This window comes from Pseudoliparis swirei, chromosome 24 (assembly GCF_029220125.1).
Source record: "Pseudoliparis swirei isolate HS2019 ecotype Mariana Trench chromosome 24, NWPU_hadal_v1, whole genome shotgun sequence".
NCBI lineage: Eukaryota > Metazoa > Chordata > Actinopteri > Perciformes > Liparidae > Pseudoliparis > Pseudoliparis swirei.
The window spans coordinates 13,909,147-13,932,812 of record NC_079411.1 but is presented as its reverse complement, the minus strand read 5'-3'; the positions used below and the strand labels follow the sequence as shown (position 1 = coordinate 13,932,812).

The 23,666-nt window shown below is 49.4% G+C and overlaps 1 protein-coding gene across 1 annotated transcript in view; it reads right to left on the bottom strand.

The window, feature by feature from the left end:
* Positions 1-23,666, bottom strand: part of LOC130189983 (VPS10 domain-containing receptor SorCS1) — a 187,953-nt gene that overhangs the window by 38,363 nt on the left and 125,924 nt on the right. Inside the window, exons 5-9 of the mRNA XM_056409055.1 lie at positions 20,681-20,754; positions 16,206-16,270; positions 12,819-12,937; positions 12,519-12,608; positions 10,460-10,639 (exon numbers count right to left, since the gene is read on the bottom strand). Coding sequence (XP_056265030.1) covers positions 10,460-10,639; positions 12,519-12,608; positions 12,819-12,937; positions 16,206-16,270; positions 20,681-20,754 — 528 coding nt within the window. The remainder of the gene's footprint in view (positions 1-10,459; positions 10,640-12,518; positions 12,609-12,818; positions 12,938-16,205; positions 16,271-20,680; positions 20,755-23,666) is intronic.

Here is a 23,666-nt window from a genome sequence, read left to right as displayed (position 1 = left end):
TGTATCATGCCGTACACCTGTTTTCACCCCTATATATTGTGCAAGTCTTTCACTTGTCTCCTGTTGGTCTGTTGTCTGTATTTACTTATATCTCTAGTAGTGTCTTTACGAGTGTCACATATTCCTGTCTTGGTCGATTCCTGTCAGTTTTCCCAGTGTTCCTTTGTTCATGTTAGGATCCCCATCTGCTCCTGCTGTTTTTCTCCTCTGTTGTCCCCTGACCTCCTCTTCTCATGTGTGTTGTCATTGTGCCATGTACTTTTGTTTTTGTTTTCATCTCACCCCGCAGTTTCTCTCCTCCGAACTCCGCCCACTGTCATGCCTCCCTCTAGAAGAGCCAGCTGGGGCTCATCTCCCCTGATCATCTCCAGCTGGCTTAAGTACCCCGGTCCTGCTCTAGCTCACCGTCAGTTCGTTTGATTACTGTGGCAGCGGGGGGGGGGGGTGTTAAGGCTCGGCTGCAGAGTGGGTGTGGTTCAGGGAATGGTGTCTGATTGTCATCAGCTGGTCTGATGACAATCAGACCAGCTGATGACAATCTGTGTTTTTACATTACATTACATGTCATTTAGCAGACGCTTTTATCCAAAGCGACTTCCAATAAGTGCATTTCAACCTAGAGTATAAACCAAGAACAACAAGAACACAGGAAGCAACACTTCCTCAACTCAGTCGAACCACAAAAGCACCACAATAAGTGCCATCCCAGTGCCACTGAAGTGCAAATCTGTGTTTTAATCCAGATATAGTCGTAAAAGATGTGTTTTCAGTCTCAGGCGGAAGATGTAGAGACTTTCTGCTGTCCTGATGTCAGTGGGGATCTCATTCCACCACTGAGGAGCCAGGACAACAAACAGTCTGGATTTCGAGTGATTAGCTCGAGGTGCAGGAGGCACAAGACGATTGGCTGTTGCCGAGCGGAGCGAACGTGCCGGGGTGTACGGTGTGACCATATCCCGGATGTAGACGGGGCCCGATCCGTTTAGAGCACGGCACGCCAGAACCAGTGTTTTGAAGCGGATGCGGGCAGCCACCGGTAACCAGTGAAGAGATCGAAGGAGCGGAGTGGTCTGGGTGAATTTCGGGAGGCTGAAGACCAGTCGAGCTGCTGCATTCTGGATGAGCTGCAGAGGTCGGATGGCCTTAGCGGGTAGACCAGCCAGGAGGGAGTTGCAGTAGTCGAGGCGTGAAATGACCAGAGCCTGGACCAGAACCTGTGCCGCCTTCTGAGTAAGAAGAGGCCGTATTCTCCTGATGTTGTGCAGCATGTACCTACAGGAACGCGTCGTCGCAGCGATGTTGGCCGTCAGGGAGAGTGGACTGTCTCGTGTCACCCCGAGGTTCCTGGCAGTCAGGGTAGGGGCCAACACAGAGCTGTTGAAGGTGGTAGTCAGGTCATGGGTGGGGGAGCCTTTCCCTGGAAGGAATAGTAGCTCGGTCTTGTCAGGGTTGATCTTTAGGTAGTGAGCAGACATCCACTGAGAGATGTCGGTCAGACAGGCAGAGATTCGCGCCGCCACCCGTGTTTCGGCCGGTGGAAACGAGAAGATCAGTTGGGTGTCATCAGCATAGCTATGGTAGGAGAAGCCATGCGAACGAATGACAGAGCCGAGAGAATTTGTGTACAGAGAGAAGAGCAGGGGACCCAGGACGGAGCCTTGAGGAACCCCAGTAGTGAGAGGACAAGGATCAGACACCGATCCTCTCCAAGTTACCCGGTAAGTGCGGTCGTTAAGGTAGGAAGAGAAAAGCGCGAGTGCAGTGCCTGAGATCCCCAGGTCCTGAAGAGAAGAGATAAGGATCTGGTGGTTCACGGTGTCAAATGCTGCAGAAAGGTCTAGAAGGATAAGGACAGAGGAGAGAGAGGCTGCTCTAGCAGTGTGAAGCTGCTCAGAGACAGCAAGGAGGGCAGTCTCTGTTGAGTGGCCGGCCTTGAATCCAGACTGGTGAGGGTCAAGAAGGTTGTTTGTGTATCTGCGAGGCTTTGTCTTCAAAAGGAGCTGGATGGACTGAAGACAGGAGTGGAGTGCTGAGCAGAGACACGGTCTGCGGTCCGGAACAATAAAATATATTACGAATATCAATCCGACTGATCATTCCATGGTGCTTGAAGGGGGAACCTACTAGTGACGGCGAGACACTTGTCACACTGGAGCCAAACGTGGAGCCTTTTTTCTTTGAAAAAAAACAACAAAAATTTTTGGGGGGAAAAGCACATGGAGAGCAGCCAGCAACACTCGGATCTGCCGACCCAGCTTTTGATGGCGCTGGGTCAGATGCTGGAGGGGATGGCAGCTATACAGCGGGACCAGGCAGAGGCGAACCGGCAACTCTTGGGGACACTACTGGCCCAGGCAGAGAGGCAGACGAAAGCACTGGAACGGCTCGCCGCCCGGACAGCTGCGGCTCCACCGAACCCTCCACCCTTGGCGGGGGTGGAGGTCTCTAAGATGACAACGGCAGACGAAGTCCAATCATTTCTGGAGATGTTTGAGGTGACGGCGGAGGCGTGTGGCTGGCCGGCGGGGGAGTGGGCGGTCCGTCTACTGCCTCTTCTCACCGGGGAGGCGCAGACAGCGGCGCTGTCGCTGTCCCCGACAGCGCGGCGCGATTACGCAGCCGTGCGTAAAGCCGTCATCGATCGGCTGGGACTGACTCCGCAGGACCACCAGCGGAGGTTCCGGGAGTCAACGCTGGGACCCAAGGACCGGCCATTTGCCTACGCACACCAGCTGAAGGACGCCGCCACCAGATGGCTACAGCCCGGGAACTCCGGAGGGGCGCAGGCGGCGGTGGAGAAGGTCGTCATGGAGCAGTTCGTGGAGGGGCTGCCGACCGGAACAGCAGAGTGGGTCCGCTGTCACGGCCCCACGTCGCTGGAGGCCGCCATTGCACGGGCGGAGGATCACCTGGCGGTACACCCCGGCGGGCAGGTGGACAGCGACAGCTCACTGGCTCCGGACAGGCCGACGCGACCCATACAGGCCCCAGCAAACACCGGCACCCTTCCCAACCCACAGGTAGTCCCTCAAACACCAGGGCAGGCGTGTTGGAGGTGCAGACAGCCCAGACACGTCCGGTGGGAGTGTCCGCTGATGGAGGTGGGCCAGGTGATCCGGGTTGCCGGCTCTCCAACGCCCTCCCCAGGTCCGGGAGCGACATCCAGGTCCGGTAAGAATCCAGGGGGGTGTACATCAGGCAATGGTGGATTCCGGCTGTACACAGTCTTTGATCCACCAGAGCCTGGTTCGACCAGGGGCATTGGTGGAGGCATTGTGGGTGAAGATAAGGTGTGTGCATGGGGACATTCACGAGTATCCCATAGTGTCAGTGGAAATTAGACACAGGGGGAAAAAGCAGAACGTGAAGGTTGCGGTTAGCTCCCGCCTTACGCACCCCTTAATCTTGGGAACCGATTGGCCGGGCTTTGACAAGTTAATGGGGAAGGCTGCGGGGGTGCGTTCACGGCAGACAGGGTCATGCGGTGTGTGCGCCGTGCTCAGCGGTGACACGAGGTTGTCCGACACTGCAGACGGGGAACCGGCGGAGCCTCCTAGGGAGACTCCTCCGGCTCCCGAGTTTCACTCCATGGAAGATTTTCCACTCGAGCAGTCTCGGGACGATAATCTACGCTCAGCCTTTGACCAAGTGATACGAATTGATGGTCAGCTGGTGCGCCCTGACGCAGTGCAGACATATCCGCACTTTACATTGATCAGGGACAGACTGTACAGAGTGAGACGTGACACTCACACAGGGCAGGAAAGCACCCAGTTGCTGGTGCCGAACAGCCGCCGGGAAATGGTTTTCCAGGCGGCTCACTATAACCCAATGGCTGGTCACATGGGATATGATAAAACTCTGGACCGGATAATGACCCGATTCTATTGGCCGGGCATCCGGGCGGATGTGCGCCGTTGGTGTGCGTCCTGCCCGGAGTGTCAATTGGTAAACCCTCCGGCCATTCCGAGGGCACCTTTGCGCCCTCTGCCATTAATGGAGGTTCCATTTGAGCGAATCGCTATGGACCTCATCAGGCCATTTCACCGGAGTGCACGCGGATATCGCTTTGTGTTAGTCTTCGTGGATTACGCAACACGATACCCGGAGGCGGTGCCCTTGCGCAACATTTCTGCAAAGAGTGTCGCGCAGGCGCTGTTTCAGGTCATCTCCCGAGTCGGAATCCCGAAAGAGATTCTGACTGACCAGGGCACCCAGTTCATGTCAAGAACACTGAGAGAACTTTACGGGTTACTGGGCATCAAGTCTATTCGGACCAGTGTGTACCACCCACAGACCGACGGTTTGGTGGAGCATCTGAATAAGACTTTGAAGTCCATGATCCGTAAATTTATTAATGACGATGAACGTAATTGGGATAAATGGCTTGACTCTCTGTTGTTTGCAGTACGGGAGGTTCCCCAGGCCTCCACGGGATTTTCTCCCTTTGAACTTTTGTTCGGCAGGACTCCACGGGGGGTGCTCGACCTCATTAAAGAAAACTGTGAGGAGGGGCCGAGCACCAATAAAAACAAGATCCAACACATCCTGGACCTGCGAGCAAAGCTCCACACACTGGGTCAGCTGTCACGTGAGAATTTGCTCCAGGCCCAGGAGCGTCAGCAGCGGCTGTACAACAGAGGTGCCAGGCTGAGACAATTCACACCGGGAGAGAAGGTACTTGTATTGCTTCCTTCTTCCAGCTCTAAACTCCTCGCCAAGTGGCAAGGGCCCTTTGTGGTCACACGGCGAGTGGGGGATGTCGACTATGAGGTGGTGCGTTCTGATAGGGGCGGAGCTACACAGATTTACCACCTCAACCTCCTAAAAGCATGGAGGGAGGCGGAGTCTGTTTCTCTGGTGTCCTCGGTATCTGAGAGAGAGGAGCTGGGGCCTGAGGTCCCAAAATCCACTAATCCGGCCTCGCTCCTTTGTGAAGACCGTCTCTCCGGGACCCAGAAAACAGACATTGCCCGGTTGCAAGAGCAGTTTGCTGATGTGTTCTCTCTCCTTCCAGGACGCACAAACCTCATAGAACACGAGATTGAGACTCCTCCGGGCGTGACAGTGCGGTCACGACCCTACAGGTTGCCGGAACACAAGAGAAAGGTGGTTCAGCGGGAATTGGCTGCAATGCTGGAGATGGGGGTAATAGAAGAGTCCCACAGTGCCTGGTGTAGCCCCATTGTTCTTGTGGTCAAGAAGGATGGGTCTATACGGTTCTGCGTGGACTATCGCAGGGTGAACGATGTGTCACGGTTCGATGCTTACCCAATGCCCCGGGTCGACGAGCTCCTGGACCGACTGGGCACTGCGTGTTTCTTTACAACACTGGATTTAAACAAGGGCTACTGGCAGATTCCTCTGTCGCCAGAGTCTAAGGAAAAAACGGCCTTCTCCACTCCGTTTGGGTTATACCAATTCACCACGCTTCCCTTTGGGTTGTTCGGGGCCCCAGCCACCTTTCAACGCCTCATGGACCGGGTGCTGCGTCCGCACACTGCATATGCTGCCGCCTACCTGGATGATGTGATCATACACAGCACCACCTGGGCGGAGCATGTGCAGCGGGTGGGCGCGGTGCTGGAGTCCCTGAGGCAGGCGGGGCTTACGGCCAACCCGGGGAAGTGTGCAGTTGGACGGAGGGAGGTACGGTATCTGGGTTACCACTTGGGCGCCGGGCAGGTGCACCCTCAGGTGGACAAGACCGCCGCCATCGCAGCCTGCCCGCGGCCCAAGACTAAAAAAGAGGTGAGGCAGTTTTTGGAGCTGGCGGGCTATTACAGGCGGTTCATCCCGAACTTTGCGGAGCTGACCAGCCCCATGACTGACCTGACCTGGAAAGGTGCCTCAGATCCGGTCCAGTGGACGGAGCGGTGCCAGTTGGTGTTTGAGGAGGTAAAGCAAGCTCTCTGTGGGGAACCACTCCTTCACACACCTGACTTCTCTCTCCCTTTTACTCTGCAGACTGATGCGTCGAACAGAGGGCTGGGGGCCGTTTTGTCCCAGCAGGTAGAGGGGGTTGACCGCCCCGTGCTGTACATCAGCCGCAAGCTGTCAGAGAGGGAGGGCAGGTACAGCACGGTGGAGAAGAAGTGCCTGGCCATCCGGTGGGTGGTCGACTCCCTGCGCTACTACCTCCTGGGACGCTCATTCACCCTCTGGTCGGACCACGCCCCGCTCCAATGGCTCCACCGCATGAAAGATACCAACGCCCGAATCACTCGGTGGTATCTGGCTTTACAGCCTTTTAATTTCAAGGTGATCCATAGGCCGGGGACACAGATGGTCATGGCCGACTTCCTCTCCCGCTCTCATGGGGGGGAGGGGGAGTAGGTTAGGCCGGATGTTGCCCCGGCCTAAGTCGGGCGGTGGAGGTATGTGGCCGTTAAGGCTCGGCTGCAGAGTGGGTGGAGCGGGGGTGTGGTTCAGGGAACGGTGTCTGATTGTCATCAGCTGGTCTGATGACAATCAGACCAGCTGATGACAATCTGTGTTTGTGTATCTGCGAGGCTTTGTCTTCAAAATGAGCTGGATGGACTGAAGACAGGGGTGGAGTGCTGAGCAGAGACACGGTCTGCGGTCCGGAACAATAAAATATATTACGAATATCAATCCGACTGATCATTCCATGGTGCTTGAAGGGGGAACCTACTAGTGACGGCGAGACACTTGTCACAATTACCTACCCGAAGCCGGTCCGTAAGTCTGTCAACTCTCCCTGTGAGTTTTTTCATCCTGATCCTTTAACTTGTCATAATCTCTGTTGCCACTCAGTGTAGAGATTCGGTCATCACCTGAGTGAAGAGGCTGTCCGGATTGTTCTCCCGGAGTTCACCTGTAGACGCCTGCTTGTACCTGTGGTAAGGTTGCCAACTCTTCCTGTGTTTTTTTAGTGTTCGGTCGAGTTTCCTTCCCGACCTCAGGGGAACTAACAATTGACCTTGATTGTCGGTCGAGCTTCCCTCCCGACCTCGGAGCGACTAGCGAGAGACATTGGCCCACAAGACTCCTGTAACTTTGTTGTTCTGATTTACCTTGTCCATCCTTACCGTGTCTATGGAATAAAGAGCACTGGTTGGAATTCAAGCTGTTGTGTCAGTGTGCGTTTGGGTTCGATCTCCGTGCTACACATAACAGTTCAACCTTTTTCCTCGAGTAAAACATTTTCTTTCGATTTAAACCTGTCCAGCCCTGTTTTCTCTGCACCTGAGCTTCACCCCATGACAACCCATGACATTACAAACCAACCAAACAATCAGGGGCAGTGGTAGGGAATGAACAATCAAGACGGAGACACAGAATGGGGCGTTACAGATAATGTCACCCACAGCACTGTAGATGATATGGCATTAGACATTGACCCCACCTGCTAAATTACCCTGGTTATTAGAATATCAGACACATATTACAGATACAACATAGGAAGCTGTACGCCATTAGAAATGCATACAGATGGGACCAAAACGGTGCAGAACAAAAGCAGGAAAAAATCCATGAATACAAAACCAAACTCGATAAACTCTCACAAGAAGAAGAAAGCAATCTAGCAGTAAACAATATAGTCCGCTAAACTGATCATAACCACAAATGAAAAACAACAGATTTAATGCAGACTGTAGAAATATTGGGGTAAAGCTAATCCGGGATAAATCCTGGCATGAGGAATTGGCAAGACAAAACAGTGATGTATGGATGACACAGTTTGAAACGCTTTACCATCCTGTTCAAATCAATCCAAATACAGAGCAATCACACATTCATGAAAAGTTGTACACTGGCTATTAAGGACAACCCACATCCATTAGACTCCACAATTTCTGAGCAAGAGCTCCATCAGCTACTGCTGGCCCTCAAATGTAAAAAAGCATGCGCCATCATGAACACAATGCTCAAACCCACGGACAAGAAATTCCAATTGGCAATATGAAAACAAGTTTGGAGTGAAGTTATTGTCCTGACGTCAGGATTCATGGATTCATAACCTCTCGTGTGTCTACACAAAAGAGACAAATTTGACCCGAACAATTACTTAGGTGTGAATAGTAATCTGGGCAAGTATCCTCAGCAACCACTGTCTTCAGTAGAAGGCAAATCGTGTTTATTCCAAAACTGTCTTAGACTTTTTGCATTCCTTTTCATTCATAATCTCTCAGGCTCTAGTTATTAATCTGTCACCTGATTGGGGGCATTTATTTTTAATTAACCAACCATATTTTGCACAGTTTTCTAAAGCCAATCACATCGTTGCTGTCAGATTTTTGAAATGTTCTCCTCTCTGCTGCTATCAGTTGCCATTTCAGCATAAATGGGATGTGACCCTCCTCCACCCAGTCACCTCCAGTCAGCATTCAGACCTGCTCCTCATTCATCATCAGATTGCAGTAACTCCCTCACCACCACCACCCTGTGTCTAGATTCCAGGGGATGCTGCCTCATCTGAACTCGGCATCACTGCCCTTCTATTATCCTACTTCAGGATTCCAATCGCCAAAGGCTTTGCACTATTCAACTCATATCCATGTGTAATAAATGGGGTCCTCGTGACGTCTTTGTCGTAGAGGAACCTATTGAATTTCAAGGAGTTATTAGTATTCTCCTCTAAGGTTTTCTGCCATTTTGGGGGCTTTATCATATCCCAAAAGTTGTTAAATTTGACATTCATATCAGAACTGGCGAACAATTTGATATGTTCGAGGTCTCGCATTTGGGTACAAAATATAGTTGCTCTCTAGCGCTCCCTTGAATGTATTTTCGTTCAAAAGGCCACACTTTTTGCACCCAATGACCGATTGTCTAGAAATTGTTCATACATGTACGCTTTGACCTGATCCACAAAAACATCATTATGGCCATAAGCTCCGCCTACTTAGATTTGCCTCCATTTTGAATGTAGTAAAACATACGAAAATGTCTGTTTCATCATCATTGGTTCAATCTTATCAAAAATCGTTAAACAATTGTTGATATCTCATTGCGATACATTTTGGTGTGGTCAAATTTGTAAAGCAAACTTCCAAATCACATAGCCTATATCCTCCCCAAATTGCTAGCCTAAGTCTAATATGTATATGAAGTAATGGGCTACTGTAATATAAAAGTGCCCTCTGTGTGTCTCCACAATCAGGAAGTGAAATGCCTGATCGTTCTGCCCTGCTGCCCCCCAAGCAGGGAGCAGTACTGTCATACCTGGGCCCTGACAGTGAACCCCCAAAGGACAAAAGTAATTGCACACACTACAATAACCTCTAGGTTCAGAAACAAGTTCAACTAGACACTTTGATGATGCATGTCAAAACTGAAAGAAAAAACTCAATGTACAATTTAAAAAAAGTATCCAAACTGAAATACCACTTGGAATTTAGATAAAACTCATTGGGTGTGTTATTAACCAATTGTACCCTATGTTGGGTCCAGCTACAGAACAAGATGATCTTCAATGGGATAAAAAAAAAACTTTAGGAACATGAATGCAGAGTTCTGTAAAATGCTCCTACATGTCAAGAAGAAAATTACAAATAATCCATGCAGGGAAATAATAAAAAAATAAATGGCAATTTCTTTGCATTGCAGAGAGATGAGCAAATCGGCAACTCGCAATCCTGCTCCACCAACAGACCTGGGCCTCAGGAAGACAACGCACCAGCATGGAGACCACATGACAACAGCGAAACAAAACTACTATCACCTTTTGGCGAACACAAACAAAAGCACAAAGCTAAATGACGGAGATTTAGGACTTTATGTTTGAGCTTATTGAATTGATTTTGATACCTTTCAACATTTAAATAGGCTTTGGCAATATGTCCAGTATCACTGTATTTAAATAATTAATGACATTTTCAAAAACTTCCAACCTGCATGATGCTTGACGCATACATTGTATCATGTCGTCTCAATAAACAAGACCCTGAGATTCTGGCTTCGGGCAGTGACCCTTTCCCAACCTGGATGGCTTAATAAAATTCAACCGATTTCCGGCAGAAAACCATGGCCTCAGACTTGAAGGTCTTGTTCACCAGTGAGGGTGAAACGGAGTGGGAGAAGAAAGCAGGTTCGATGTGGCATCACTAGTGTGGTGAGGAGGAAGCTGAGCAGAAAAAGCAACGCTCTCGATTTTACGTTCCGACTCTCGCCCGCAGCCTACATGAGCTTCCATCGTACGGTATAGAGATAGGGTGAAGAGCTCAGGAGGTCGGAGAAGAGCCGCTGCTCCTTCAACTCGAAAGGGGTCGGCGGAGGTGGTACAGACATCTGATCACAATGTCTCCTGGACACCTCTCTTTAGAGGTACGAGGCCCCGATGTAGACCCAGAACATGCTCGAGGGATTAAATATATCATCTCTGGGTCGCCCAAGAAGAGCTGAGAAATGTAGCGAGGGACATATGGAATACCCTGCTTAGCCCCGCTGTAGATAAGTGGGGGAAGGAAGGAAGGAAGGAAGAAAGGAGGTTTACCTCGTAAAGGTCGACCATGACGTTGCCCTCGGGGCCCATGCTGCTGACCACATTCTCCAGAGTCAGGATGTAGTAGACCCCTGACGTGTCCGACACGTACAGGTTGTAGGTTTCGTTCTGGTTCCACTCCTGCACCGCGGCAACCACTCGGTTCTCATCCGTACTGATCACATGTAGATCCTGAGAAGGCAAATTAAACACCAGAACAATACAAAATACATAACGCAGTAATAATGGTTCATATTTTCTTCCTAATGTTGTTTTTTATTTGTGGCGCACACTTCATGACTTTTATCTCAGTAACTCACTCTGTTGATCCAAAGCCACAGCTTTTGCCCAATACGTCTGTTAATTTAGCAAAGAGGTCAAGTGTGTGTGTGGGTACGGCTGGGCAAGCTTATAAATAATATCACTCTTTTAAGCTTTCTCATACAATAATATATATCTCAATATTTTTTCATAGAAAAAAATAAGTTTGATTGATTCCATCAAATTTTGTTCAGGTTTTTTTAATCATAATTTGGAGCTCATTAAAATGACATGTTACAGTGCGAAACTGAGCATAATACTTATTTGGAATGTATTGTTTACATACATTTTTCAATATATAATTCATTATTTTCTGTAAGAGGGAAACAATGTTCTTTCTTTTTATGTATTTATTTCAAAAATAAATAAGCAGCTACCTGGATACAATTTATTTAGCAGTTGACGTTTATAAAGGTTTGAAATGGCTCCTTACAATCAAAAACACGAGTGTCTTAATGAGAAATACACAATGTTTTAGATTGTATAGTGTTTTTACACTCTTGCTAGGTTTAATTATATTCAATACCAATAATAATTGGTACATCCTCTGTTTTCTTAATACGAGGATACAACAATCATTATTACTACGTCAAGCTTATTAGGCAGAGATTATGCTGCTTGGCTGTGTGCTGCGTCTACCTCTGGATGTGCCTAAAACACCTTGCAATGAGCCGACAGCAACCGGGGCGCCCAGGGCTTGATTGAATAAAACATGTCTAATTGTCAACGGGGATGTGACAAGCGAGGCCGTGAGCACATGGAGCAGCACGGAATAACAATTGTGAAAAACACTGACTTACTTTTGGCCTTGATTTTCCCATAAATAACAAAGAGAGAGTGTCACGCACAGCCAGCGCTGGAATAACGCCTTACTGCGTCTCTAGCCCGCATAGCAAACAGAGCTGGAAGCAGATTATGTGCTTTCCCATGCAGAAAACTACAAAACCACAAACTGCAGCACTACCAACTCAATTTGAAGATGAGTCTCATATATTATTGGTGATTATTCATACACTCTGTCATATTCATTGAATGTGTTGTAACTCTGTAATGATTCCTTCTGTACACATGACATCTACAACATCTGTCCATCCGGGGAGAGGGATCCTCCTCTGTTGCTCTCTTGAAGGTTTCTTCCCTTTTTCACTGTGAAAGGTTTTTTTTCTATTTCTTGGGAGTTTTTCCTGATCTGATGTGAGGTCCTGGGACAGGGATGTTGCAAGTGTACAGATTGTAAAGCCCTCTGAGGCGAATTTGTAATTTGTGATATTGGGCTGTACAAAATAAACTGAATTGAATATGATTACATATGAAATCGTACCAAGGATTAATTCATTATTTGTTAGAACGTTGTCAGCCAATTTAAGTTGTCACCAGACAACACAACTACTTAGATAGATTCAGGAAAAGTACATGTTTGGTTTTAAAAAGTATGCTTGTTACATAACTTGTGTATGTTATATCAGTTAAGTACCTGATATGTTACAAAAGTACGGTGAACATCGACTTTTGGTTTCACATGGGACACGAACAGCTATCCCCTGGGTGAAAGTCCTGTGTTTGTTTGACCCGTCCATCTACCGACCTCTTCCAAACACACACTGTGTTTGAAAGGGAATGGACTTCTTTCACCGCTGCCTTCATAATATCTAACATTCAATCGGCTGTTGACATTTGAAGCAGGTGCATAATCATCAGGAGCTTGTGCGTGTCTGTTAATTGAATTTGAGTCAGGCGCTATATTTCTTACCTTGGGCAGTGTGTACTTGGGCAGCTTCATTGGTATAAAGACGTCCCTTTTAGCAGACACATAGTAGACCGGCCTCCCTCCGGCTGACACCTTAAGTTGATGAAATCATTGGATGAAAACATTTCGGAGACGCGTAAAATAAAAACAACCAAGCATTTTTCTCCACTACGGGGAAACACACAGCTGCACTAATGGCACTTCTGTGAAAGTGACCTTGAAAAACGGCCCACAAAATGCCTCGCTTTCTGCCTCATGCACAGCGCGAATGTTTTTCACTGAGCAAACTGGACAATTACCTACCTGGACAAAGACATACTCATCTTGCACCACCAGAGAATTGGGGTCAATGTAGCCGGGGAATGGTTTGCCCTTGTTGGCATCGGTGCAGTTCTGCAGCTTGCAGGTGACATACAGCGCCTCTGCTCCCACGCACAAAGACACACACACACACACGTCAAGTCATGGCATCAGCGGCCGTATTAGCCAATGAAGAAAAGGCAGCCTTCATCCAGAGCCAAGCGGCCTTCTTTGGCTTCCTGCATTACTCGTGTCAATAAAGTGATCCCGGTCGGAGGGGGAGACAGATGACCACGGAGGCCAATTGCTTTCTTTGCCTTCAATCGCGGCGCCGGCAGAGAGCCTGTCCCCGCATGTTAGCCTCTGCCAAATATGTGTCCGCTTCGTTTCACGAGCACATGATCAATAGTCTCTGGCTGTGTGACTGCAATATCTGACACCACCGATGTTTGTTATGTGTTTGTACGATTGGCTTTTCTTCATTGTGTTTGGCCTCAAAGAGTGTTCTGACAGAAAGGTGGTGGATACTTTAGGAACAAGGGGACATTAGAAGTGGGTGGGGGGGCACATTCATTGAAAAAGATACATGTCTTAATTACTGATGAATGAGGGTTGAGTAACGTGACAGATCATCATTTTAGTCTGACAAATGACGATAACAGAAGGCGTTTATTCTTGGTCAAGAAACGGCTGTTTGCGTCTCTCTCCACATTCACGAGGCCAAGAAACTGAACTCTGTGAAGGCGTGGGTCCATCTGTCTATCGGTCTCCTCCACTCTGTTCCAGTACCACGGCCAGTAAAAGTCAGTGGGTGAGCAAAGGTTAGACTACAAGTTTCGAGAAGAAAAAAAACACAGATGCAATTAGGGATGGGTATCGTTTTTTTCTTCTTTTCGATACCGGTGCTAAACCGGTACTTTTAAAACGATCCCGGTGCCTAAACGTTGCCTGAACTAGGGTGACCAGACGTCCTCTTTTCCCCGGACATGTCCTCTTTTTGAGACCTAAAAAATGTGGCCGGCAGGGATTCCAAAAATGTCCGGGATTTTGCTTCGTCGGATATTTGGGTTTCTCTGGGTCTTTCACAAACTAGTTATTACGCCCTTACAAGTTTTGGAAATGGTATCTCGCTTACGTTCCACCTACTTGCGCGAGCTCTGACTGTATAGAGAACAGTCATTGGTCGACCGATCTCAGGGTTGCCAGATACACGAAAATTATCCTCCTTTTAGGCATGTATATCACAAAACAGGCAGAACAAGAGAGATGTTTAGTCGCTCAGCACCCCCCCTCCCCCCCCCCCCCGCTCGCCGTGGGAGCCCTTTCCTATCTCAGGGGGGGCATCATGAAGGAGTTATGGTTAGGGCACCAACATGGCTAGCAGCAGCGCTGACTACTATTATACAGCTGTGAGTGTTTGTCATTGTAGCAGGCCTGAGGCCGCCACCCGTGGGTTTCCCCCCCCAGCACCAAGGATCCGCCAGATCGCAAGAGGGTTGGTTCCACGACATATTTATTGGCACGCACACGACACCGAGCAGACCGCAAAACACGTGCCTCTGCTCACCTCTCTCCCTCCACTCTCGAGTGGGAGCTTTTATAAGAGTGGCCTCGGCTGCTGAGTGATTGACAATCACCAGCAGCCGAGGCCAAATCAGTCACAGCTGCCACACTCCCCACCACTCGATTTAGGCCGGGGCTCCATCCGGCCTAGCCTACTCCCCCTCCCCCCCCCATGAGAGCTTGGGCGGAGGAGGGGCTCTGGGGGACCGGGCTCGGGAGGAGGGGGCTCTGTGGGACCGGGCTCAGGACGTGGGGGCTCTGGGGTCGACTGGGACGGGGAGCTGAAGCCAGCCGAGATGGGGACGGGGCAGGGGTAACAGGCGCCGCCGACGGGCCCCGGGGATCAGGGGTTGGTAGCGGCGTCGGGTCCCGGGGAACCAGGGTCGGCCTTCCGCCGACGGGTCCCGGGGAACATGGGTCGTCGGCAGCTCCGACGGGTCCTGGACCTCGGAGGTCGGCAGCTCCGACGGCTCCTGGACCTCGGGGGTCGGCAGCTCCGACGGGTCCTGGGGTTCTGGGGTCGGCAGCTCCGACGGGTCCTGGGGTTCTGGGGTCGGCAGCTCCGACGGGTCCTGGGGTTCTGGGGTCGGCAGCTCCGATGGGTCCTGGACCTCGGGGTTCGGCCGCTCCGACGGGTCCTGGGGCTCTGGGGTCGGCAGCTCCGATGGGTCCTGGACCTCTGGGGTCGGCAGCTCCGATGGGTCCTGGACCTCGGGGTTCGGCAGCTCCGACGGGTCCTGGGGCTCTGGAGTCGGCAGCTCCGACGGGTCCTGGGGCTCTGGAGTCGGCAGCTCCGACTGGTCCCGGACCTCGGGGGTCGGCAGCTCCGACGGCTCCCGGGGCTCGGGGGTCGGCAGCTCCGACGGCGACGGGTCACGGGGAACGGGAGTCTGCCACCGCGCCGGCGGGTTTCGGAGGGTTCCGAGGAACAGGCGGCTCTCCTCCGCCTGTGCCCGCCCCATCTCCTCTATCCGGGCCAGTATCTGGCCCAAGCTGCTCATCAGCTCTCCCTCCTGGTCTGGCTCCCTCCCTTGCAGGCACTGGGTCCTCAGGGGCCCCACGTTGGGCTCCAATGTAGCAGGCCTGAGGCCGCCACCCGTGGGTTTCCCCCCCCAGCACCAAGGATCCGCCAGATCGCAAGAGGGTTGGTTCCACGACATATTTATTGGCACGCACACAACACCGAGCAGACCGCAAAACACGTGCCTCTGCTCACCTCTCTCCCTCCACTCTCGAGTGGGAGCTTTTATAAGAGTGGCCTCGGCTGCTGAGTGATTGACAATCACCAGCAGCCGAGGCCAAATCAGACACAGCTGCCACAGTCATCATACTCAGAGAACAGGGAGGGTGGAGGGGTCGGACTGGAATCAGTGGAATTCCCCTTTAAAAAAGCTTGAAGCTTATCATATTCATATCCAACACATGATTTGTTTAATTTTCAAACTGGGCTGATAGATAATGTCAAATAGACACTAAAATGAAGAAATAAGGTGGTAAATAAACAAAGAAATGTACTTTATTTAATAATTATTATACTACAGATAAGTAAGCAAATCAAATCAAATACTATATACCTACCCATAATAACCCAGTGTTCATTGTCATTCAGGGCGATATTTCTCTCAAATCAAGCTCCACTGAGCTAAATCCATTGCTTTTAAAAGCATTGTAATATATGCATTACTTTTCACTCCATTGTCGTCGTCTCACTGCACTACCCTTTAGCAGAAGTGTCCACACAACTGCCAACTCCTCCCTACCTTAAGCACAGTGCTGCTTCAGTACAGAGACAGAAGAAAACGGAGCGCTGAACACAGAATTACTCACGTCCTTCAGAGATGCTGGTTTCCAGGTGAATTAAGCCCGGCTCTCTGTCCAAACCCATCTTTGACCTGAAAGGCAGACAAATGTGGTTCAGGAACATCACCACCGGCAGTGGCGGCTGGTGGAATTTCTTTGTGTTAGGTACATTCAATTATTTTCAGCAAACATCCCAATATGATGCAACGCAAAGAAGTATCTAACACGCATTTCTAATTTGTCGTTAAATATTTAACATTTATTCCAACACTGACATAATAAGGACATCTTATTCATAAAATTTAGTATGTATATACAGTATATATATATATATATATATACAGGGCTCCAGACTAACTTTTTTAACTAGGAGCACAGTGGCCCCTAACTTAAAATGTTAGGGGCGCAAGCAGAAAATTTAGGGGCGCACACAGGGTTTTCCTGGGTCAAAATGTTTGCCGCGCTGTGCGCGCACCATCTGTGCATGCAGTCGAGATGTTGAGTGAGTGATCAGCAGCTGGCCGCTCTGCCGTGATGCGCGCACACATCCGCGCACACGGGTGAGCACACTCCTCACTAGCACCCCCTCCCCCCGTTAACAACTCTTCTCGGTTCGCCCAAATTTTCTCTATGCAGGAAAAACCCTGCGCACAGTATAAATCGACTTGCAAAGTTTTCCCATCATTTCTACTGTATTACTGATAAATAATTTGACAATATACAATCTTATGCCTTTTTGCCTTCATGAACTGCAAAACATTCACAACAGAGAACTCGTCAGAAGTTACTGTATTGAGTTTAAACATATTTTAAGAAAAAACATACCTTGAGCATGTGCATGTTGCACTTCGATGTGGCCAATCAAAACATTTGTTGGTTTCTAGAGATGCACCGATCAGGTTTTTGGTGCCGATCACCGATCACTGAAATCAGTATCTGCCGATCACCGATAATACCGATCACGGTGTCGATTGAAGCATTCTATTTTTTGTGTAGCATTATTGCTATGAGGACTATGAGGAAATACATATATAAAGCAACTCAAACATTAAAGAAATTACAGATTTCTTTAAACATTTAGGACTTTTACTTTGAAAAATGTCCTAATTGATACATTACAATTGTTTGATTGCTATTGTAGGGGATTTCAGATATGTATGGAACACATCTGCATCATTCATTTCCTGGAACTCTTGGGGAAATCTATATACAGGACTTTTCTTAACATACACAAGTCTGACTAATTTTTATAAACTCTTCCTTGGTCCAGTAAAAATGTTCTAATGTTAGCATATGTTAAACTAAATCTCAGAAACGATCTCTAAAGATACAAAATCAGTTCATTGTTTACTTTTATATGTTCGTGTATGACTTGTCGACATCTTATTTTGAAAAACGGATGTTGTTTCACGTGGTTCTTTACGCTAACTTTGCAAAACCGGATGTTGTCACTTAAATCCTTCCGCTAACTTTCTCAAAACCCTCGCGCGCTCCCAATCGAATGTGTTTACCGTGAGCATCAGGCTCTAGGGGCTCAGACATGTGAGAGTCTGTTGAGTTGACCCAGAGATTCAACTAGGGGGACGGGGACGCCGCTCGGTGCGTGAGGATCCCCTCTGACCTCTCACTCTGCGGCCAACGCCGGTCGCATTGTCTCCGTTGCGGTGCGCCTCTTTTCACACTAAATGTGAAGGGCCCCCGGACCACAAGACGGATAGAGGAAGACGTTTCCTGGCATCATTCGGAGAGGAAAAGCCATGGATTTTCTCTCTACAGTAAGGATGTCCGCAGATGGAATATAAGATAATCATTAGGTCATTAAATATCTATTAAAAAGACTGGGGGATCACAGGAGGAGCAGAGACAGCACACACATGGAGGGAGAACAGGGGAAGGGGGAGTAAAAAGAGAGAATGTGTCCACAGGTAGCACACACATGAATAGAGGGAGAGAGATACAAGCTGGACTTTGGAAGACCAGCATAGCATAAGACACACCGGCAGTATTGTTGAATAGCTGTGAATAGGATGGTGTTCTCATCCAAACCCCCTTTTCCATCCTCACTGAATAATATATTCAGGTACCCAAAGATCAGTGTAAGCAGGCAGAATGCATGCAGCTCCAGATGCGTTTGCAGCGATTTGTAATGTCATATGCAAAACACTTTGCGGCCGTACGAGCTAAGCTCACAAAGTGATTACAGCTGAATGCCGTTTGTTCCAGTCGACACCGCCGCGTGCCGTGTGACCGAGCCCCGGTCATGTTGATTCATTGAGCTGGCTACTCTTCGTCTCCTCCCTATGGTTGGAGGCCAGCTGACATAAGCTCCCTCTGTATCCTCATTAACGGGGCGACCGCCGCACCGACGGCACAGTGAGCATCCCAGAATAGAACTGTGATAGCTTGTGCAGCATCAGCCCTCCAGGCTCCCTTCACTCCTGGCTGCCCAGCGTGTTACTACCCTGACAGTTTGAGGAGGTGAAAGCTTTGTTACAGTTAGTTACTGTGTGGAGGCCAGACATGCTAGATACCGCTGAGCCGGACAGCACCTGTGACCCGATGAGGATGAGACCATGTCGAGCGGCGGGCGTGCACAATGAATTGAATAATCATCGCAATTTTGGATTCTAACAATTGTTAAATGGTAAATGGACCTGTACTTGCACAGACCTTTTCTAGTCTTCCGACCACTCGAAGCTTTTTAACATTACATGCCAACGTTCAACCATTCACACCCATTCATACACTGATGGCAGGGGCTACCATGCAAAGTGCCACCTGCACATCACGACTATTCACACGCAAAAGGCGCATCCTGCAGGAGCAAAGTGTCTTGCCCAAGGACAAGTCGACATGGACTAGCGAGCCGCCATGCTGCTGCACGTGGATCCTACAGCGGCAGCCAGTGAGAAACTTCCCTCCAAAGTGGAAGAGCGATACACTTTATATAACTCGTTGTGCCCATCTGCTCACGACAGACAGCCTGGGGGCATTTAACTCAGTGGGTCACGCACTGTGGGGGCGGACCTTCTCCCCAGTCCCGCCGGGCCCTTGTTAAGTGTATTGCCTGCACGCTGTGACCGGATCTGGTGGGTGGGCTTAATAAAGGCCCGGGGGGTGAAGATTATATATATATATATATATATATATATATCTCATGAACAGAGCCCGGGTCCCCCACTGACCCTCATGAACAGATGTATTTCATCTTATATGTTGATTGTTGTTGTTTTGTTTGTCTGTCTAATGTGTACACACCAGCCGCAAAGTCAAATTCTTCGTGTGTCTAACACACTTACCAAATAAATGATTCTGATTCTGATGGGGACGAGACAGATTGTAATGCGTTGTCAAAAGCGGGCAACAATTCCAGATAAGACACATACCATCACAACTTGGCTTTGAAGGCCTTGCTGAGAGGAAACATCAGAGTATTTCAATCATCCATATACTTTATTACTCAAAGGAAAACATTACTCAGATCAAGTCCAAAACTGATTCCGGAGCCTTTCTCCACAGCCGAACGCTGCCGGTCACATAATGAAACTGTCTGCCACAGAGGAAGATCAAGGATGTCAGACCGCGTGAATAATTCAAATGTTAAAAACCTCTCTGGCTCGGCTGCTCCTCACTCGGGAATCGCAGTGACGCAGTCTGTGCAGGACGGCCATGATGTCAAAAGTGCTCTTTGTGTGATGAGTTCAACATTAGTCTTTCTGATAAGTTCTCACACAATTATTGTTTCGTAATATCAGTGTATCTAGGATTGTATGAATAAATGCAGTGTGTTCAAGAATTAACATCTTTATATTGTCAGATTATTCTGATTCTAGGGTCTTCACAATGGTTATGATATTGCCAAAATAAAAAGTTGGTATTATGTTAGTTATACACATATAGTAATATTGTGTAAAAAATGCAGCACTTCTTAAAAATAATTTAATTTGTACAGTTATAGCGACAGATTTTTTCTTTCTATTTTAATTCATCAAAAAAGACACGAAAAACAATTAACTACGGTAAAGAACATTTGTTATGATTTATTATGAACCTCTATAACTTTTATCAGAACAACCTGAACACATTCAAGAGTTTTCCAGAGTTGAATGAATCCTATCCTGTAACTTAACCTAAAAATCGTTTTATATTGAAACTGCAATGTTTGTTGTCATATTTATCATGTATGGTTAACTATGCAGATGTTAGCAATTTACATAATGTCATTTGGACCACAGACCTGTCATCAGGGTGGCCAGATGGGTTTGTATGTAGTCGTCCATATGCTCAGTAAAACCTCTGTCAATGTCATTCCAGCAATTGAATATCGATGGCGATGGCCATTTATGGAAAGTAATCATGAGGCAAGTGAGATCTTTTTTATGCATTAGGCCTGACCTGAATAGAACAAAACCAGGGCTGTATCGTGGATGATTTTCGATCAAGTTTTATATTTTCGTATTGCCTCCAACATATTTATCAATGTTATCAATCTCTGTACTTACCAGTAGAACCGGTTGGGGGCCACTCTCTCGTGCACCACCTGCCACCTTCTCCCGAACTCCACCGAGCTGTAGAGCTGCAAGAAGAACAGGCCGGTGAGAGTTCGACCGCATAGCATCCTAACAGCCAATCAGATGTAGCGCAATCCAATTATCTAACACACACACACACACACACCACACACACAATAAGTAGGTCTTTATTTAAATCCACTAAATTAGATTAGAATGTATATAAGATTCCAATGCTGCAGAGGAATAACATGGCTTACGGACATTTAGGGATAGAAGCATTGTCTGCCGTCCAACACAAGCAGTCTCTTGTGTTTCACTGAGACGTGGCTGCACGCGGACTATCCGGATCACAGCGCGTCTTTGCCCGGCTTCAGGACTGTTCGGGCTGACAGAGACGCTACACAGAGCGGTAAGAAGAGGGGGGGCGGGATCGCTGTTTATGTGAATGAACGGTGGTGCCACCCGGACCATGTGTGCGTGAAGGAGCGCTTCTGTAGCCCGAACATTGAACTGTTGGCCGTGGGGATGCGCCCGTACTATTTGCCGAGAGAGTTCACGTCCGCCATTGTGGTTGTCGTGTGCGTGCCGCCATCAGCTGACGCTGAGGAAGCTGTGGACACCATCCACTCCACTGTGTCTGCTCTGCTGAATCATCAGCCTGGAGCATTCATGGCTATCACTGGTGACTTTAACCACACCACACTGGATAAAGCTCTGCCAACCTTCCATCAATACATAGACTGCCCAACAAGGAACAATAAAACTCTGGACTTGCTGTATGCTAATACTAAGGACGCATACAGCGCCACTGCCCTTCCCCCCCTCGGCAGGTCTGATCATGACCTGGTCCGGCTGACACCCAGGTATGTTCCTCTGGTGAAGAGGCTGCCGGTGACCACCAGGACTGTGAGGAGGTGGTCTCTGGAGGCTAATGACGCTCTACAGGACTGCTTCGAGTCAACGGACTGGGATGTGTTGTGTGGACCGCACGGGGAGGACATCAACAGTATGACCGACTGCATCACGGAATACATCAAGTTCTGTGAACACACCACCATCCCATCACGGACTGTGCGCTGCTTCCCCAACAACAAGCCCTGGATCACCAGGGACCTGAAGGCGCTTCTTAACATGAAGAAAGCTGCTTTCAGGTCTGGAGACAGGGATGAGCTGAGGAGAGTCCAGCACAACCTGAAGGTGAAGCTCTGGGATGGCAAGGACTCCTACAGGAGGAAGCTGGAGGCCAAACTCCAGCTGAACAACACAAGGGAGGTGTGGTCTGGCATGAAGCAGATAACTGGCTTCAAGGTGGGAGGGAGACAGCCAGGGGGCTCCCTGGAGAGGGCCAACGAGCTGAACTGTTTTTTCAATAGGTTCAGTTCACAGCCCTCCCCCGTCTCCTCCACACATCACACCTCCCAAACACCTCGTCCCACTCTGTCCCCTTTGCTGAGCTGCACATCCACCGAGCCCTTACTAACAATGGGCTCCTCCACCTCCCCTCTCTGTGACGACTGACCAGGTGAGAAGACAGCTGGAGAAACTACACCAGCGCAGAGCTGAAGGTCCTGATGGCATCAGCCCCAGGGTCCTAAAGACCTGCGCCACCCAGCTGTCTGGTGTCCTGCAGCGCCTCTTCAACCTCAGCCTGAGGCTGGGGAAGTCCCGTGCTGTGGAAGACGCGTGCCTGGTCCCTGTCCCCAAGAAGTCAACACCATCTGGCCTCAACGACTACCGACCGGTCGTCCTCACCTCCCATGTGATGAAGGTGCTGGAGAGGCTGGTCTTGGCCCACCTCCGGCCGCAGGTGAAATCGTCGCTGGACCCTCTGCAATTTGCTTACCAGCCTCATGTGGGAGTGGACGACGCCATCATCTACCTGCTGCAACGAGCTCAGTCGCACCTGGATGGAACCGGTGTCTCTGTGAGAGTCACTTTCTTTGACTTCTCCAGTGCATTTAACACCATCCAGCCACTGCTGCTGAGTGAGAAGCTGCGGTGGCCGTGTGGACGCGTCCACCATCTCCTGGATCACTGACTACCTCACAGGCAGACCACAGTTTGTCAGAATGGGCGTGTGCTGTCTGGAACGGTGGTCAGTGATGTTGAGCCCCACAGGAACTGTTCTGTCTCCTTCCTCTTCACCCTGTACACCAGTGACTTCCAGTACAACACGGAGTCATGCCATCTGCAGAAGTACTCTGATGATTCTGCAGTGGTCGGGTGTATTAGGGATGGACGGGAGGAGGAGTACAGGGCAGTGGTGAGTGACTTTGTAGAGTGGGCGATGAGAACCACCTGCGGCTGAACGTGGCCAAGACCAGAGAGATGGTGGTGGACTTCAGGAGGAAGGCGACAGCTCCTACACCTCTGAGTGTCCTGGGAGTGGACGTGGACATGGTGGAGGTACAAGTACCTGGGCGTCTCCATCGACAGCCGACTGAACTGGAAGGCCAACATCAACGCTGTGTACAAGAAGGGGATGAGTCGACTCTTTTCCTGAGAAAGCTTCGATCCTTCAACGTGTGCAGCAAGATGCTGGAGTTATTCTACCAGTCGGTTGTGGCCAGTGTGCTGCACTTTGCCATTGTCTGCTGCGGGAGCAGCATCGGAGCCGGTGACACCAGCCGTCTTAACAAACTGGTTAGGAAGGCTGGCTCCATCATCGGCTGCCAGCTGGAGCACCTGGAACAGGTGGTGGAGAGGAGGACGTTGAAGAAACTGGTGTCCATATTGGACAACCCGGACCACCCTCTCCACCACCTCCTACAGGGACAGAGGAGTACTTTCTCCAGACGTCTCCTCACGCTCCGCTGCCACAAGGAGAGATACAGGAGAACATTCCTGCCGACGGCTATGAGGCTCTACAACAGTTCACCTCTTGCCAGATCACCCTAACCCTTCTTATATTTGTGTTTTTTATTTTTATTTTTATTCTTGTGTGTTGCTGCTACTGGCTCGACAAATTTCCCCT